The sequence below is a fragment of the Macrobrachium nipponense genome, chromosome 49, assembly GCF_015104395.2.
Source record: "Macrobrachium nipponense isolate FS-2020 chromosome 49, ASM1510439v2, whole genome shotgun sequence".
Classification (NCBI taxonomy): domain Eukaryota; kingdom Metazoa; phylum Arthropoda; class Malacostraca; order Decapoda; family Palaemonidae; genus Macrobrachium; species Macrobrachium nipponense.
Window position 1 is genome coordinate 11,071,776 of NC_087224.1, and position 17,414 is coordinate 11,089,189.

The 17,414-nt window shown below is 37.7% G+C and overlaps 1 protein-coding gene across 2 annotated transcripts in view; it reads left to right on the forward strand.

Annotated features, from left to right (window-relative positions):
• Nucleotides 1–16,924, forward strand: part of LOC135205327 (zwei Ig domain protein zig-8-like) — a 112,945-nt gene extending 96,021 nt beyond the window's left edge. Inside the window, exons 4-6 of one of the 2 annotated variants that reach the window (XM_064235771.1) lie at nucleotides 234–394; nucleotides 12,560–12,698; nucleotides 13,352–16,924. In XM_064235771.1, the coding sequence (XP_064091841.1) occupies nucleotides 234–394; nucleotides 12,560–12,698; nucleotides 13,352–13,668 (617 nt within the window). In that variant the 3' untranslated portion in view covers nucleotides 13,669–16,924. The remainder of the gene's footprint in view (nucleotides 1–233; nucleotides 395–12,559; nucleotides 12,699–13,351) is intronic. The other variant, XM_064235772.1, reaches the window with a different exon arrangement.
• The last annotated feature ends 490 nt before the right edge of the window (nucleotides 16,925–17,414 follow it).

Below are 17,414 nucleotides of genomic sequence, written 5' to 3' on the forward strand. Positions count from 1 at the left end.
CCCCACTCCCAAATTCGTCTAAAAAATATTTTGAAAAATGCATCCATTTTCAACCCATCCACAAAAAAATTACCACAGGAACAAAGCAAATAAAAGTAAAAATAATGTACCCATTTTCAAACCCCCATCCTCCTATCCCCCTCCCAAAATGATAAAAAAACAGCAAAAGAATTTAAAAAAAAATAATTCACCCCTTCCTTTCTTTCCCCCCGTCTCTCCCTCGTGGCCAACAGTACCCAAAGTGACCATCTCTCCTCCCGGAGACAGATTCGTCAAGTCAGGGAGCCAGGTCCAGGTCGACTGTCAGATCTCGGATGTGGTCCAGCTCCCCGACTACATTTTCTGGTACCGCGAGGGCAAGAGAGTTCTCGACCAGAAGGATCCTAATATGTTGGTGAGTATGAGAGTGTGAATCCTTCATATTTAATATTTCTACTCCTTTGTCTTAATGTAAACTATGAGCTGATACATATGAGGTAAGTGGATGTACACTTATACTGGACTTACGACTAAGCACATAATATATCCTTCCAAACAGAAGCAAAACAAAGGTCAAATATTTATTTGAGTTAATCAATAAATATATTTTTGGTCAAATTATTATTTTGGGTACATAAATAAACATATTTTAGGTCAAATGATTATTTGAGTAAATCAATAAATATATTTTAGGTCAAATGGAAGCGAGGAGATACCAGTTTTTTTGTTTTATATACAGATAAAAAAAAAAGTTATAGTCAGTGCAAAGAAAGCTTTAAAATGAAATTATGGCGGAGAAATAAACAACATCCACCAAGGTGAATTAGCAGAAAAGGTTCTATCAAGGTAGAGAAGTCTTTATAAAAAAAAAAAAAAATATGATGCCATAGTGAAAAAAAAAATCCTGTTGGATAGGTGAAAAGAATTCCCTTCTTGCTAGAGAAAGCTGAAAAAGCTTAATGTTTTAATAAATAAAAAATAAATTCAAAATGGTACAGAGAAAAACACTTCACCTGAAAAATAATTCGCATCATGTACAAAAAATGATTTAATAAAAAAAAAAATTTTTAAAAAAAAAAAAATTTTTAACCATGAACAAATAGTCCAAAAAAAAGAATGAGTAAAAAAATTAAATTCATAAAGAATATTTTATAGAAAAAATTACATTTTTAACAATGCAGAAAGGAAAAAACTTCACACCTTAAAAATTGACGTAGAAAAAAATTAAAAATTAAATAAAAACTAAATGCTTAACCTTGAAAAAATCATCATTGTGGTACAAAGAGAAAATAATAAAAAAAATCAAATTTTTAACCTTGAAATAAAATTGCACTATGGTGCAAAAACAAAAAAGCTAACGAACAAGAAAATAATGTTCATAACGGTAGACAAGAAAGAATTCACACCTTGAGAAAAACTTGGCATCATGGTACAAAACTAAAAAAAAAAAAAAAAAAAAAATCACGGTGGTGAAATGAAAAAAAAATTTTAAAAAAGGAATAAGAAAAAAGAATCCCATCATGCTAGATAAATACCAAGAGCAAACAGGAAGCAATGGGCGAAAAGAAATCCTGCGCTTTTGATACAGAGTTCAACATCGTGTTTGGTCAGACTCGAGTTTTCTGTTGTTTGACTTCCATTAAAACAAAAGAGTGGAGCGATCCAATTTGAACTCCAGAGCTTGCTCCACTTTCACTCCTGGTTGGTTGGTTGGAGTTTTGAGTAAGCTGTGCCCAAGGAGTATATGGTGAGAGAGAGAGAGAGAAAGAGTTATGTAATAGATAATGAGGTGACTTGACGCTTGCAGGAGGAGGGTGGATGTCTCCCCTACCCTCCCGATCCCCTACCTACCACGCCCCCGGGCGGACAAACGTGTTTGCAGGCGGAGGGCGGATGTCTCCACTACCCTCCCGTTTCTGCACCTATCCGGCCCCACCCAGGGCGGACAAACGGCTTTGCAGGCGGAGGGCAAATGTCCCCCCTACACTCCCGTTCCCTTACCTACCTCGCCTCCCCCCAGTGTGAACAAACAGGTTTGCATGACGGGGGCGAATGTCTCCCCTACCCTCCTGTTCCCTTACCTACCTCGCCTCCACCCAGGGTGGACAAACAGGCTTGCAGGAGGAGGGTGGATGTCTACCATACCCTACCATTCCCTTACACAGCTCGCCTTCACCCAGGGTGGACAAACAGTTTTGCAGAAGAGGGTGGATGTCTCCCCTACCCTTCCGATCCCCTACCTATCTCGCCCCAACCCGGGTGGACAAACACGTTTGCAGGAAGAGGGCGGATGTCTCCCCTACACTCCCGATCTCCTACCTACCCTGCCCGGGGCTGACACACCGGTTTGTAGGGGTGGGTGGCTGTGTCATGTCTCCACCTGCTATCACCCGAGAGAGGACAAACAGGATCCATTCGGAAATTTGTATCTTACATCAACGCGTGGAAAGTGGCTTGAGACCCGGTTCAAGCCACCAATGAAAACGAATACCTACCGCCACCAGCCAATAGATCAGCATGGGGCAGACCCCCTGCTGTCAACTCCAAATATAAACGAGGACGGACACCGCTTCAAGATCAGTCAACCCTCAGCTTCCCAGCCCGAGGATGTCTGGCAGCTCCAGACAAAAGCTCGCTTGCTTCAAGAGAGAGAGAGAGAGAGAGAGAGAGAGAGAGACATATATAGTATATATATATATATATATATAATATATATATATATATATATATATATATATATCGTTAATGACTTTGATAACTATGGTATCATAGTTTATCTGTAAAATTCAAATATATAACACCAATTTTGACTGTATTTGATCATGACCTCCATAGGCGCTCTACTAGCCTGTCTAAGTAGCACGGAAAAAGCCGCTATTCGGAAAATAGAGAAGAATCTCTACAAGTGTAACACTGCTGAAATAGCCATTACTTTTAATAAAGTATTAATATTATTATTATCATTCAGAAGATGACCCCCATTCGTATGGAACAAGCCCACCAAAGGGGCCACTGACTTGAAATTCAAGCCTCCGAATAATATGGTGTTCACCAGGAAGAAGCTACACGTGGTCAAGGGAGATACAGAAAGAAGAGATCTGGCTTATTAAAGAAAAGAGAGAGAAATAATTCAATAAAGGATTAGATACATAACAATGTAATTTGTTAATTGTGAAATAATGGTATCTGCACCTGGTTGTTCATCTATGTTTTATAAGAAAATCTATTATTTTGGCAATTAAACCTACCCCGGTGACCACTGCAACATGTAGGCATGCAAGCAGACTGAAAAACTGCAAATACTGACTGCAAAACATTGATGCCAAAACCATGTCAGCTGCAACAAAAGTTATCCTGTACAAAAAAAAAAAAAGACTTGTACAATGTACAGTTACATTCTAGTATCACTGAACGTTGCAATTTTTTGTCTATTCTTAATTGAGTTACATGTGTTATTTTTAGTCCTGTGTTGTTTTTTAGCCAGAAAAATATATCTACTCTTTCATTGACCATCCAGCTACCTAGGATTGCTTTATCAAAGAAAAAAAATGGTTGTGTAAATATTTCTGACATGAAGTTACTAATTTGTAAAGGGTAGGTAATTCTGTCAGTTTAATTCTCATATATATATATATATATATATATATATATATATAATATATATATATATATATATATATATATATATATATATATATATATACATATGCATATATATATATATATATATGTGTGTGTGTGTGTGTGTGTGTGTATTATATATATATATATATATATATATATATATATATATATATATATATATATATATATAGACAGAGAGAGAGAGAGAGAGAAGAGAGAGAGGCATCAAACTACAAATGTCCTTTAATATCCAATTCGCTCTACCTCGGAATTAATATATTTTCATATGTTATCCGAAGGGGGAATTTTTCATTTGATAATAATTTCGTCCTCTCGTGGATTCGAGCCAGCGCTCAGCGGACAGAGGAGAAATCAGGACTTCAGTGACGTTATCGACTTGGTGGCCCAGTCGATAACATCACTGAAGTCCTGATTTCTCTTCTATCCGCTGTACGCTGGTTCGAATCCACGAGAGGACGAAATTATTATCAACTGAAAGATTCGCTCTTCGGATAACATATATGAAAGTATATTGATTCCGAGGTAGAGCGAATTGGATATTAAAGGACATTGTGTCTGTGTGAGTGTGTGTGTGTGTATGTATGTATGATTTGAAATCCCGAACCACATGAAATCCCTGCTAAAAATAAATGACCGAAGCCCCGTTATAAAAAAAAAAAAAAAAAAAAAGAAGCAATCCATAAAAGTGAATCACTTTTCGATGAATATTGAATCCATGAAAGAGAGGCGAACCCCTAAAAAAAGTTCGTGTCACCGCGCATATAAAAATATAAACCTCGTTTTGTGTGCATCGTCAAAAGGTGCAGAGCTGAACGAGGCACCACCAGCTTGTTCTAGATGAATATATGCGCGCGAGCGCGGGCACGTGCGAACGAACGTACGCGGATGCGCAAACAGCCGCACGCAATTTCGCACAGACGTCTTGAAAAGAACCACTTCGTCCGCAAAAGCTGCAGAAAACGCGCAATCACATGTGCGGAGAATGTTATTTTAGATTTAGCTGGCCTTATGCCAGCAGGGGCTCTTGCTCATAGAGCAGCCCGTAAATGCGGAGAACCAAACGTGATATGCGCTTGGAACCGAACGCACAATAACAGCAACAAACAAATTAAACAAGCTCCTCAGTGGCGTGATTGGTATGGTCTTGGGCTGCCTCCTCGGTGGCCGCGAGTTCGATTCTCGGGCATTCCACTGAGGGGTGAGAGATGTGTATTTCTGGTGATTTGAAGTTCACCCTCGGCGTGGTTCGGAAGTCACGTCAAGCCGTTGGTCCCGTTGCTGAATAACCACTGGCTCCATGCAGCGTAAAAACATCGTACAAACAAACAAATTGTCAAGTTTACAGCAACACTTAACAAATGCATAAACAAACAAATACCAGCAGAAGCTTGCAACCTCTTGCATTCCTTTTACTGCACCTCCGACACCTTTCAAACCCTTACTGTCAATTTCTCTTTCGGCGCTGAATGACCTCGTAGGTCCCAGCGCTTGGCTTCTGACCTCAATTCTACATATATTCCATTCTGTTCTATACATGCTCCTCATTTATTCCTTCCTCTACCATATCTTGAACCAGTTTTTCAAAAGCCAACTATATTAGTCTATAACTTTTTTATTCTGACTTGGAAAATTATATGACATACTCCGCCATTACAAGCTTTCTTATTAGCGTGTGTGTGTGTGTGTGTGTGTTTGTGTGCGTCTTGGTATATGTGTATACATATGTAGAAATTTGCTTTTAGTTGTTTGCTATAAGATGATTGGCTTCAAAACATGCAAATCTATATATGCATATGTATATAGTAATATATATATATATATATATATATATATATATATATATATATATATATATATATATATATATATATATATATATATATATATATATATATATATATATATATATATATATATATACATACATACATAAATAAATGTCCACGAAGTTTGTCCCCTTAATCCATAAAAACAAATGGACGAGATAAAAGCTAATGCCAGCTCCATTTGCACCTATCTCTTCGCAGTTTTTCCCTTTTTCTTTGTCTTTCTTTATGGTATTTTGCCTTAATCTGGGTATTATGCAGCTCACAGAGAGTGGGTTGTATCGTGGTTACTTTATTTTATACAGGGAACCCGACTTACCTTGTCCCTTGGTGCATTTCACTTATATTCATATAATCTTTGTTCAATTTCTTCTTTACACAAAGGTTATCAGTCAGACTTGAATTTCTCTTGAGTGAGTGAACTGGCTGACGTCCTGTGTCATAATTAAGAAATTGATATACTTCTTTTTTCAAATTAACCTTTTTTTTTTATTTAATCATCATGTTCAGACTTCTAATTTATTATTTTCAATCAGTTTACTTTTCTTCTCATTTTGCTAACTAATGATTTTGGTCGGTAATACTTTGTATATATGTTTGAAAAACAATAATCTACTTAATTTCTGACAATATAAATTGTTATTATTATTATTATTATTATTATTATTATTATTATTATTATTATTTGAGAAACAAATCCACAGCAAATGATAATAATAATAATAATAATAATAATAATAATAATAATAATAATAATTAATAATAATTGGTACCCGGTATCCATCTTCTGTAGTACCTTTGTCATGGGAATCATGGCTACTACGAAGAGTAGTGGGGACAGTGAGTCGCCCTGGAAGATCCCTCTCCTGATATTAACCTCTGCTAGTCTTATTCCAGAGCTTGTAAGTATTGTATTCCAGTTGCGCATTGTATTTTTTTGAGGAAGCTGATGGTATTTTCCTCTGCCCATATATTTTCAGGCATTCTATTAGCCATGTGTGTGGTATCATGTCGAAGGCTTTCTTATAGTCTATCCATGCCATGCTTAGGTTGGTTTTCCTTCTCCTACTGTTCTTCATTACCATTTTGTCTATCAGGAGCTGGTCTTTTGTGCCCCTACACTTCCTTCTGCAGCCTTTCTGTTGGTGGGGGATGGTGTTTGTCTCCTCTAGGTAGTTGTATAGCCTTTCACTGATGATACTGTTAGTAACTTCCACATTATTGGTAGGCAGGTGATAGGCCTGTAGTTACTGGCTATATTTCCCTTACTCTTGTCTTTTTGTACTAAGGATGTTCTTCCTGTGGTCATCCATTTGGGTGCTTGGTGATTTGAGATACAACGCTGGAGTTGTTCTGCTATTCGTGGGTGTAGGGCCTTGAAGTTTTTGAGCCAGTATCCATGGACTTCATCTGGACCTGGGGCTTTCCAGTTTGGCATTTTCTTTAGTTGGTGTCTGATGTTCATGGACGACATCAAGCTGTATGGTAAGAGCATCAAGGAAATAGATACCCTAATCCAGACTGTAAGGATTGTATCTGGGGACATCAGGATGGTGTTTGGAATAGAAAAATGCGCCTTAGTCAACATACAAAAAGGCAAAGTAACGAGAACTGAAGGGATAAAGCTACCAGATGGGAGCAACATCAAACACATAGATGAGACAGGATACAAATACCTGGGAATAATGGAAGGAGGGGATATAAAACACCAAGAGATGAAGGACACGATCAGGAAAGAATATATGCAGAGACTCAAGGCGATACTCAAGTCAAAACTCAACGCCGGAAATATGATAAAAGCCATAAACACATGGGCAGTGCCAGTAATCAGATACAGTGCAGGAATAGTGGAATGGACGAATGCAGAACTCCGCAGCATAGATCAGAAAACCAGGAAACATATGACAATACACAAAGCACTACACCCAAGAGCAAATACGGACAGACTATACATAACACGAAAGGAAGGAGGGAGAGGACTACTAAGTATAGAGGACTGCGTTAACATCGAAAACAGAGCACTGGGGCAATATCTGAAAACCAGTGAAGACGAGTGGCTAAAGAGTGCATGGGAAGAAGGACTAATAAAAGTAGACGAAGACCCAGAAATATACAGAGACAGGAGAAAGACAGAAAGAACAGAGGACTGGCACAACAAACCAATGCACGGACAATACATGAGACAGACTACAGAACTAGCCAGCGATGACAATTGGCAATGGCTACAGAGGGGAGAGCTCAAGAAGGAAACTGAAGGAATGATAACAGCGGCACAAGATCAGGCCCTAAGAACCAGATATGTTCAAAGAACGATAGACGGAAATAACATCTCTCCATATGTAGGAAGTGCAATACGAAAAATGAAACCATAAACCACATAGCAAGTGAATGCCCGGCACTTGCACAGAACCAGTACAAAAAGAGGCATGATTCAGTGGCAAAAGTCCTCCACTGGAGCCTGTGCAAGAAACATCAGCTACCTGCAGTAATAAGTGGTACGAGCACCAACCTGAGGGAGTGATAGAAAACGATCAGGCAAAGATCCTCTGGGACTATGGTATCAGAACGGATAGGGTGATACGTGCAAACAGACCAGACGTGACGTTGATTGACAAAGTCAAGAAGAAAGTATCACTCATTGATGTCGCAATACCATGGGACACCAGAGTTGAAGAGAAAGAGAGGGAAAAAATGGATAAGTATCAAGATCTGAAAATAGAAATAAGAAGGATATGGGATATGCCAGTGGAAATCGTACCCATAATCATAGGAGCACTAGGCACGATCCCAAGATCCCTGAAAAGGAATCTAGAAAAACTAGAGGCTGAAGTAGCTCCAGGACTCATGCAGAAGAGTGTGATCCTAGAAACGGCACACATAGTAAGAAGAGTGATGGACTCCTAAGGAGGCAGGATGCAACCCGGAACCCCACACTATAAATACCACCCAGTCGAATTGGAGGACTGTGATAAAGCAAAAAAAAAAAAAAAAAAAAATAATAATAATAATAATGTTTGTATATTCATAAAATCCTCTTAAAGCGGGGCATTGAAAAAAGAAAAACACAGCTCTAATCATCCCAAGCTGAGGATCATAATGACATACTTTTTAATCCGATTTGAGCTCTCTCTGTGCGCTCTTTCCCAGAACCCAAAAATACATATAATAATAGTAATAGTAATAATAATAACAACGCTAATTAACACTTTCGCCTGAGGTGAAAACTGCTGGATTTCAGTAAAATTCACCAGCAGGACTCGCTGGGTTTCACTGATAAAATGATAATAATGACGATAGTAATATGCTATGCTGTGTGTTGTTGTAGTTTTTTCTTTTGCAAAGCTAATGATTTTGGGTCCGTCATACTTTGGAAATGTGTATGAAAAACAATAACCCATTTAATGTCTCAGACTATATACGTTTTTATTACTATTATTATTAGTATTATTATTATTATTATTATTATTATTATTATTATTATTATTATTCATCTGCGCTCATCATATACGGTTAGCAAAAGTGGTCATTGATTCACAAAGCTTGTACCGAGAGAGAGAGAGAGAGAGAGAGAGAGAGAAGACAAATAAAGAAAGACACATAGCTAAAACAAAAACAAACGTATGCACAAGTTAAAAATTACTTGAAAAGCAACAGGAAACTTTCGGTCCCTTTACTCGGCCTTATGTCACCGCGCCTTCCGTCTCTTTGGCGCATCTCGCAACACTGATACGTTTTCTTTTTACCATGCAGTCATTAGTCGATCAATATTTGCCTGCGATTTAGTATTGAAAAAAATAAAACAAGCTTTCTCAACTCTCGTCTACCGTGAAACTCGTCCGCCATGAGATATATTTGCCCTCAAAAAAAAAAAAAACAAAAAAAAAACAAAAAAGAAAAAAAAAAAAAAAAAAAAGTTTTTCTCGGCATTTTCGAGAACCGTGGCAAACACGGCTATGAAAAAATGTCTATAGTCAATCTTGGGAAAGGGAGATTCGAACTCCATCTCCATTACGTCAGCGAGAAGGGGAGAAAAAAAAGAGAAAAAAATCGCGGAAAAAATTAAAAACGGGGTTGTTTGTTCAGGGGATTCATTTCCATCATTCAATTAACCCCTACATCCATCCCAGCCACCAGCCTGGATAGCAGTGGGAGGGGGGGTGGGGGGGTGGGGGTGGTGGTGGGGAGTCACAGGACCAAGATCAATGCCAATACATTGTTGTTGTTAGATTTCCCCATCGCTCACGGGTGGGGATTATTGCTGGTGTCAGCTTTGTGGGAACCATATTGTTTTTTCCCGTGAGGTTTCACAAGCCTCCTGTTCATTACGTCAAGCGACCCTTAAATGATACGGTTCTGATTGCTAATTATCATGATCTTTATACTTTCAGGATTTCTAAATAGTTTTCTACTATTTTTTTATGAAAATTCTAAACAGTTTTCAACAATTTTTTATGAAAGGTCTAAACAGTTTTCTACTATTTTTTAATTAAAATTCTAAACAGTTTTCAACTATTTTTTATTGAAAGTCTAAACTGTTTTAAACTATTATTTTATGAAAATTCTAAACAGTTTTCTACTATTTTGTTTATGGAAATTCTAAACAGTTTTTTACTATTTTTTAATGAAAATTCTAAACAGTTTTCAACTAATTTTTTTAATGAAAGTTCTAAACAGTTTTCAACTATTTTTTATGCAAATTCTAAACAGTTTTCAACTATTTTTATATGACCAATTCTAAACAGTTTTCAACTATTTTTTTATGAAAATTTAAACAGTTTTCGGCTATTTTTTAATGAAAATTCTAAACTGTTTTCAACTATTTTCTATGACCAATTCTAAACAGTTTTTTGTTATTTTTTATGAAAATTCTAGACAGTTTTCGGCTATTTTTTAATGTAAATTCTAAACAATTTTCAACTATTTTTTTAAATGAAAATCCTAAAGAGTTTTCGGGTATGTTTTTTAATGAAAATTCTAAACAATTTTCAAATATTTTTTTTATGAAATTTGACACGAGGGTACTAAATGGTCCTTTAATCAATAACCAGGTCAGATAATCACGAAATAGACTTAGTCCAAGGTCAACAGTTCGCTAATGTAAATATGACGGTTTTCAATGCTAATTGCCGTTGTCATATTCAGCTTTCGCCATTTCATCCACCCTTCACCAAATTGGAAAATATGGTGGTACACTGTAGTCTTTTAATTATCTGACCGAATGATTATGAGATAACTTATTTCGAGGTCTACAATTTTAATATTATTACATTTGGATATCAGTCTCCAGTCGTGTTTACTTTATCTTTTCGAATACACAATTTCTACAGATTTCGAGAAATGGTCAAATTAAAAGCGATGCTACGTTTACACCTCCATTGGCTTGGAAACATGCCAAGAGATGGACCTGAAGCAATTTGCAAAGAAAATAAAGATGTTAAGCACTGAATTCTCCGGATTTAAATGAACATTTAAAATTGTTGATGCATTCTCAACCAGTGACCTTTTAGATACTCATTATATTCTTCGCCCTTAGGAAATTTATCTCTTATAGACAATTAGACTGGTAATTGGTCACCATTTTTATTATTATTATTATTATTACAGCTGATATAGAGGAACTTTACATTTTACCTTATACTCCTCTTTCTGCGACCTGAAAATGACTTACGAGTGAGTCATATCACAGTAAAGACGGTCTGATTGAGACAGCAAGTCCAGAACCTTGTTACCTATCTTCTGCAAAAGTGTCAAACGTCTAGTTGTGGAAGAGATTGATCCTTGGGTTAATGAGCAGAATAAAAATATGGATTCACCTGGTGGTTTATTATTATTGTTGTCACCTAAAACCCAAAAAAGGAGAACTGTGACTTACAAAGCAAGCTTACACAGAACTGAAGGCCCTCCTGGAAACGCAGAACTGAAGGCCCTCCTGGAAACGCAGAACTGAAGGCCCTCCTGGAAACGCAGAACTGAAGGCCCTCCTGGAAACGCAGAACTGAAGACCCTCCTGGAAAGGCAGAACTGAAGGCCCTCCTGGAAAGGCAGAACTGAAGGCCCTCCTGGAAACGCAGAACTGAAGGCCCTCCTGGAAACGCAGAACTGAAGGCCCTCCTGGAAACGCAGAACTGAAGGCCCTCCTGGAAACGCAGAACTGAAGACCCTCCTGGAAAGGCAGAACTGAAGGCCCTCCTGGAAAGGCAGAACTGAAGGCCCTCCTGTAAAGGCAGAACTGAAGGCCCTCCTGGAAAGGCAGAACTGAAGGCCCTCCTGGAAAGGCAGAACTGAAGGCCCTCCTGGAAAGGCAGAACTGAAGACCCCCCTGGAAAGGCAGAACTGAAGGCCCTCCTGGAAAGGCAGAACTGAAGGCCCTCCTGGAAAGGCAGAACTGAAGGCCCTCCTGGAAAGGCAGAACTGAAGACCCCCCTGGAAAGGCAGAACTGAAGGCCCTCCTGGAAAGGCAGAACTGAAGGCCCTCCTGGAAAGGCAGAACTGAAGACCCTCCTGGAAAGGCAGAACTGAAGACCCTCCTGGAAAGGCACAAAGGGCCTCATGGAAAATAGCAAATGCTTAAAACTAAAAGATGAATTAGCTCCACACAAAGGCTGCCATTCAGGAAGTATTCAAGAAAACTGAGGAAGTAGAAAAGGCATGTTAAATATCATTAAAGCCTTGTTGAAAGCCACAAGCCTCATTTTCCATATCTCTGTTAGGAAGCCATGAGATTGTCCTCTAAAGGAAAGATGTTCACAGGAATCATTATCATCCCTCTATGTTGTAATATTATAGATGTCGGGAGATTTGTTTTCCCGAGATAACAAAGACAGTCTAGGGGTACTGAAATCCAAATTTATAAGTAAGTTCTTCCACCTCAAGACCTTCCCATCCTAACCAGTGGTCCCTCATGTAGGAATGCAGAATGAGCTCTGGGACAAGATGTATAATACGTTGGGTTCGGGCTTCTTGTCTTGACCCCGTCTTATATTTACACCACTCATTATATTCTGTTCATAATTATCCTTATTTTAAAAGTTGCTCTCTTTCCCCTCAGCTAATATCTAACTTTCAAAACAAAACTTTTAAGGAAAATGGATTCTTTCTTTCTTCCGCAGGTGACGGTCAATCAAACAGGAGCGGAGTCCATCACCTCAACCTTCATCATCCACAAGGTTAAAAGAGAGGACAGCGGGAACTACACTTGCATGCCTTCCAACCTGCACGCAGCATCTGTCACTTTGCACGTACTTAACGGTGAGTCTCTTGGATCATACTACTTATTGTAAGGTTTTGCTTCACTCGCTTGCACTCAGTGGCATATAACTCCTAAGGAGATGAGTGGTAAAACTATACTTCACTTCAAATCTCAGAATTAAATTGATGATGTTGGGACAAGTAAATCCCTAAACAAATGTTGAACTCAAGAACTGTTTTGAATTTTATCTTACCTTTGTAAAAGTGATGCTGAAATCAGGCCTGAGCCTAGGTAACCTATTTCAAAGTATTACCTAAGAGGTGCCCACACTGCATAGGTTTAGGCTCAAAGTTTGATGCCATCAGAAATCCTACTGTTTACTAACATCTCCTTTCCTTATAACCATGATATATTCTAACATTTTGCCTTGTTTCCACCATGGGAATTGCCATAGCCATGATAGTGGACATAAAGATAAACCTTATCTCCCTTTTCAAGAAAGTCTCATTGAGAGTAACTTCAATATTCTCATTCCTTTAGCAACTTGGAATCCACAACAAATTTTTTAGGAACATAAGACGGGATGTGCACTAACTATATCCAAAACTTCCAGTTTTAATTTACACCCTGTTTATCTTTTGTCATATACAGTTCTTTTCCTGAACTGCTAAGAAAATTCACATATGAAACGAGAATTTCCCCTTTTTCCCAGAAGAACATCCCGCCGGTCTTCAGGGTGAGCGCAACACCAGCGCTTCCAGCAGTCTTAGGACCAACATCTTCACCACCCTGTGCGCACTCCTGGTCTTGATTGCCTGGTCTCCGGGGATGGAAACTTTCTATTTCACTGACACGGAACCTCAGCTTTCAGAACAGGACGATTCTGAAAGGCTGGAGGTTATTCATTCAGTGTCTACATCTAGCCACGAGACTATTTTGAAAGGTATTTCCATATCAGGGGAATCGATGGGATCCCACCGACAGGATTCCGAAGTACGACGGGCGCTCGCTGTTAGTTCCAGACGGTGATGCAATGGACCCCATTCATTATTTGATAAACTCTAAAAAGTAAATATTGTAAATATTAGTCAACTTTCTATTCGTTTGGGTATTTGGAGTGGACAGCAAAGAAAGCCCCAAGTCTAATTCAATAAAAGCTCATCTGTACCATTTCTCTGAAACATTAACACTGACAATAATTGCCCATAGATAGATAGTTGCTATAAAAGGTCTTATCAATAGCCTCACTCTTCTTTAACATACAGACAGGCACCAGAGAAGTAGGGTATACAACAGAATTGTAGGTATTTGGTTGACAGAACATTGCAATATACCTACCAACCGACAGGACAAAATGATTGGTTGCTGTAAGGCATGCCATAATTGATAAAATGTGGTAAGACTGTGACTGGAGGGATGTCATAAGATATTCTCAGGTTAGTGGAATGGTGTAAGACTGTTGTAGGTAGGATGTGGTTGGAACATCTTCGATAAGAATTACATATGCTCCGTATATGAAATACTCCAAATGGTATGATGCTGTAAGACAGTCAGTAATGAACAGGATTTGGTATAGTATTTTGTGATAGATATAAGATAATGCATGATTGGAAGAATGTTACTGGGTAACCTGCAATTTGCAGGATGTGCCAATAGCTTGTAGGGCAAGAAGAATGTTGGAATACTCTGTGGCAATGAGAAGGCACTAGGACAATGAGGCTGGGGGGATTTAGCTCTGTAACTAGTAGAATATCGTAAGATGTTCTGTAACTGACAGGATTTGGTGAGGTGCTATGTAACTGGTAGGTTGTGGAAGGTACTCTGTGGTAGATAATTGATAAGATGTGGTAAGACATCACAACGGGTAGAATGAGGAGAGGTGCTTAGTATTGGAAGAGGACTGTAAAACACTCAGGGATTGGTAGGACGTAATATGGTGCTCCTTAATTGGTAGAAACTCCTACTTGAGCAGTGCTGTAAGGCGCTGTTGATTGTAGGAAGGGTGTAGGTATTGTGCGGACAGGTAGAGGCTCTCTTATTGACAGGATGCTGCCAGGTGCTCTGTAATAAATAAGATGGTTTAGGATACTCTGTGACTGGTAGATATGATACTGGTCATAAAAAGAAACTGATCGAAGACATGGTGTCAGATACTGTCAGTATATATCTTAAAGAGACCATGAAGTGAAAAAGTGAAAACCAAGGTTAAACTTCAAGTTTCATGATCAACCTGCAGTTTTATTATTCATTCTCGGCTACAGATTTGACGTTGAAAAGCAATGAGTAAAACTTCTAATTTGAGATGCTCTCAACGGCAGCAAAAAGGATATTAGAGCATAGTTGGGTTCAGGCACGAGCTGTTGGTGACTCAAATCAGAGACAGTACTGAAATATAAGCCTCAGTAAGTATAGCGAGCCTCAAAGTTAAGCCTCCAACAAGGACGTTGGATTTGAATACCCTACAATCTCGCCTGTGGGGAAAGATAATATCCATTGTTAGGGCTGGGAAAATGAGCCTTTAAGGTTTGTAGCCAGAAGGAAAAGACTCTCATGCTGTCACAAATCTGTACAAAAAGAGAGAGTCAACTAAACTAATTTTGCAATTTGCTTAGAAAACGAAAGTTAGTGAAGCTTGCGACAGATTTTAGGAGGTCTGATAAAGAGTGGAAATAGGTCACAGTGAGGCCAGACGATCTTTCAACAGTTTTGGAGGCCTAAGGTATAAATTAAATCCAAGATCCCTAATTCATATATTTTTTTACTCTTGACAAATTATTGTAAAACAGTAATACAAATACAGATGAAAAACATTTTAAGAATATATGTTAGGATAATCATGACAGAGACAACGTAATTAAGCAAATATACGCTAGACAGAATTCCAATCTGTAAAGAATGAACCCAAAAGACTTCATTTCCATTAAAATGAAATTATGAGCATTCGACCAAGTAGGTGATTGCCGATGCAAAAGATCTGTTGCTGATAAGTAAAATGACAGGCAATTTCCTGCAGTCAGTTGGGCGTAAATTTGACCTCAAAAGAAAATAGATCCTCTGATGCCGAACTGCTTACTTGGGGAGTAAGCCTACAAACTACTTTGTTGTTGGTTGAAAGGGGTTAGGAAAGGTCTGTGGAAGAGCCTAAAAAGGTCAGAAAAAGGTGTTTTGCGTTGAGTGAAAGATACAAGAGTTTTAGGATATGATATTTATGATTTATTTATTAGAATGAAAATGTAAAATATAAGTAACGTGCATTTTAAACAGTACAGAATAATGATTCCTAATAAAATATAGCGTATTTATTTTAATTTTCGTTGGTGAAAAAAGGCTCTATTTTACTATATTTTAACAAGTTTTAATTTACGTTAAATTAGGCATATAATGTTTACAACTTACTCGTAAGGGGAAAATCTTGTGTGTCCCAAGTAAGCTGCAGGTTGGATCACGCCTTGTTAGTTTTGAAGACTTTCCAAAGACTACAGTTGTTGTTCATGATTGTTTCAGAATGTTTTTATCATTCAGTTAGAATGTTTACTTCTATTTTCACTTCAAGTTTCTAGAACTGACTTAACCCTTCACCTTTCATTAATCAACATCCCTTGAGAAAGTATGGTCCGCTGGTGTAGTGGTTAGGGTCGTGGGACGCCACTCAGATGTCGCGGGAGGTTCGCGTCTCCACCAGGACGATGAAATATCACTGGCTCTGTATCCAGATCAGTTACTGCTGCAGTGTTGTTGGTTCTTCAGCGGTGGGAGGTTGAAATCAACATTCTTTGCAAGCTTGAATTTCAAGTCATTGGCCCCTTTGGTGTGCTTGTTCCATGTGGATAGGTTTCATCTACTGAAATAATTATAATTTCGTATCCTTTGATTGGAACATTTCCTGTTATAGAATGATATGATTCAATTTACGATTATGTTTGAGGACCCTTCCAGAGTACGGTTATTAATACGAAAGTTTTAGAATAACAGTAATGGAATTCGGATCTCATTGTCACCCATATCCACTCGCAACAGACCCGCTAAATTTTCTAAGAGTTTCCTTGATCGTTTTCACAAAAAAAGAGATAAACATTTGGGGGACTGTAAAGACGACTTTATGGTAATGACCAAAGCGTTTATACTCTCTAAATACACTGATAAGAAGTTAGAAATTGGCAGGAACAATTGGTCTGTGAGGAATTCCGTGAGTTGATCTCATAATGGGTATTTTTTGTTCCACTTCATTGACGAAATACAGTTCACCTATAAATATATATACATAATACATACATACATATATATATATATATATATATATATATATATATATATATTATATATATATATAGATATACATATAAATATATATATATATATATATATATATATATATATATATATATATATATATATATATATATATATATATATATACACAAATATATATATATTTCATACAAATATATATGTATATTTATGTATGAATGTATGTATGTAAGTATACTTACATTCTTACAACCTGCAGGGACATAAAAAAGCATTCATGTATATAAATATGTATATAATTATTATATATCCTATTTTCCACAAGACTTGGTATTTCCTAAATAAAGAGAGAAAAAGGCCAGAATGGAGTGAGAAGTCTGTCCAAAATAGAGGCTGTCAATATCTCCGTACACTAATCCAATAATCAATTAGATGATGACCTTCCATTACCTAATTGGTCGCGCAAATACTTTCATTAGCTCAATGTTTCCTTGTTTTTCGAGCAGTCGGTCGTAGTTGAACGTGGT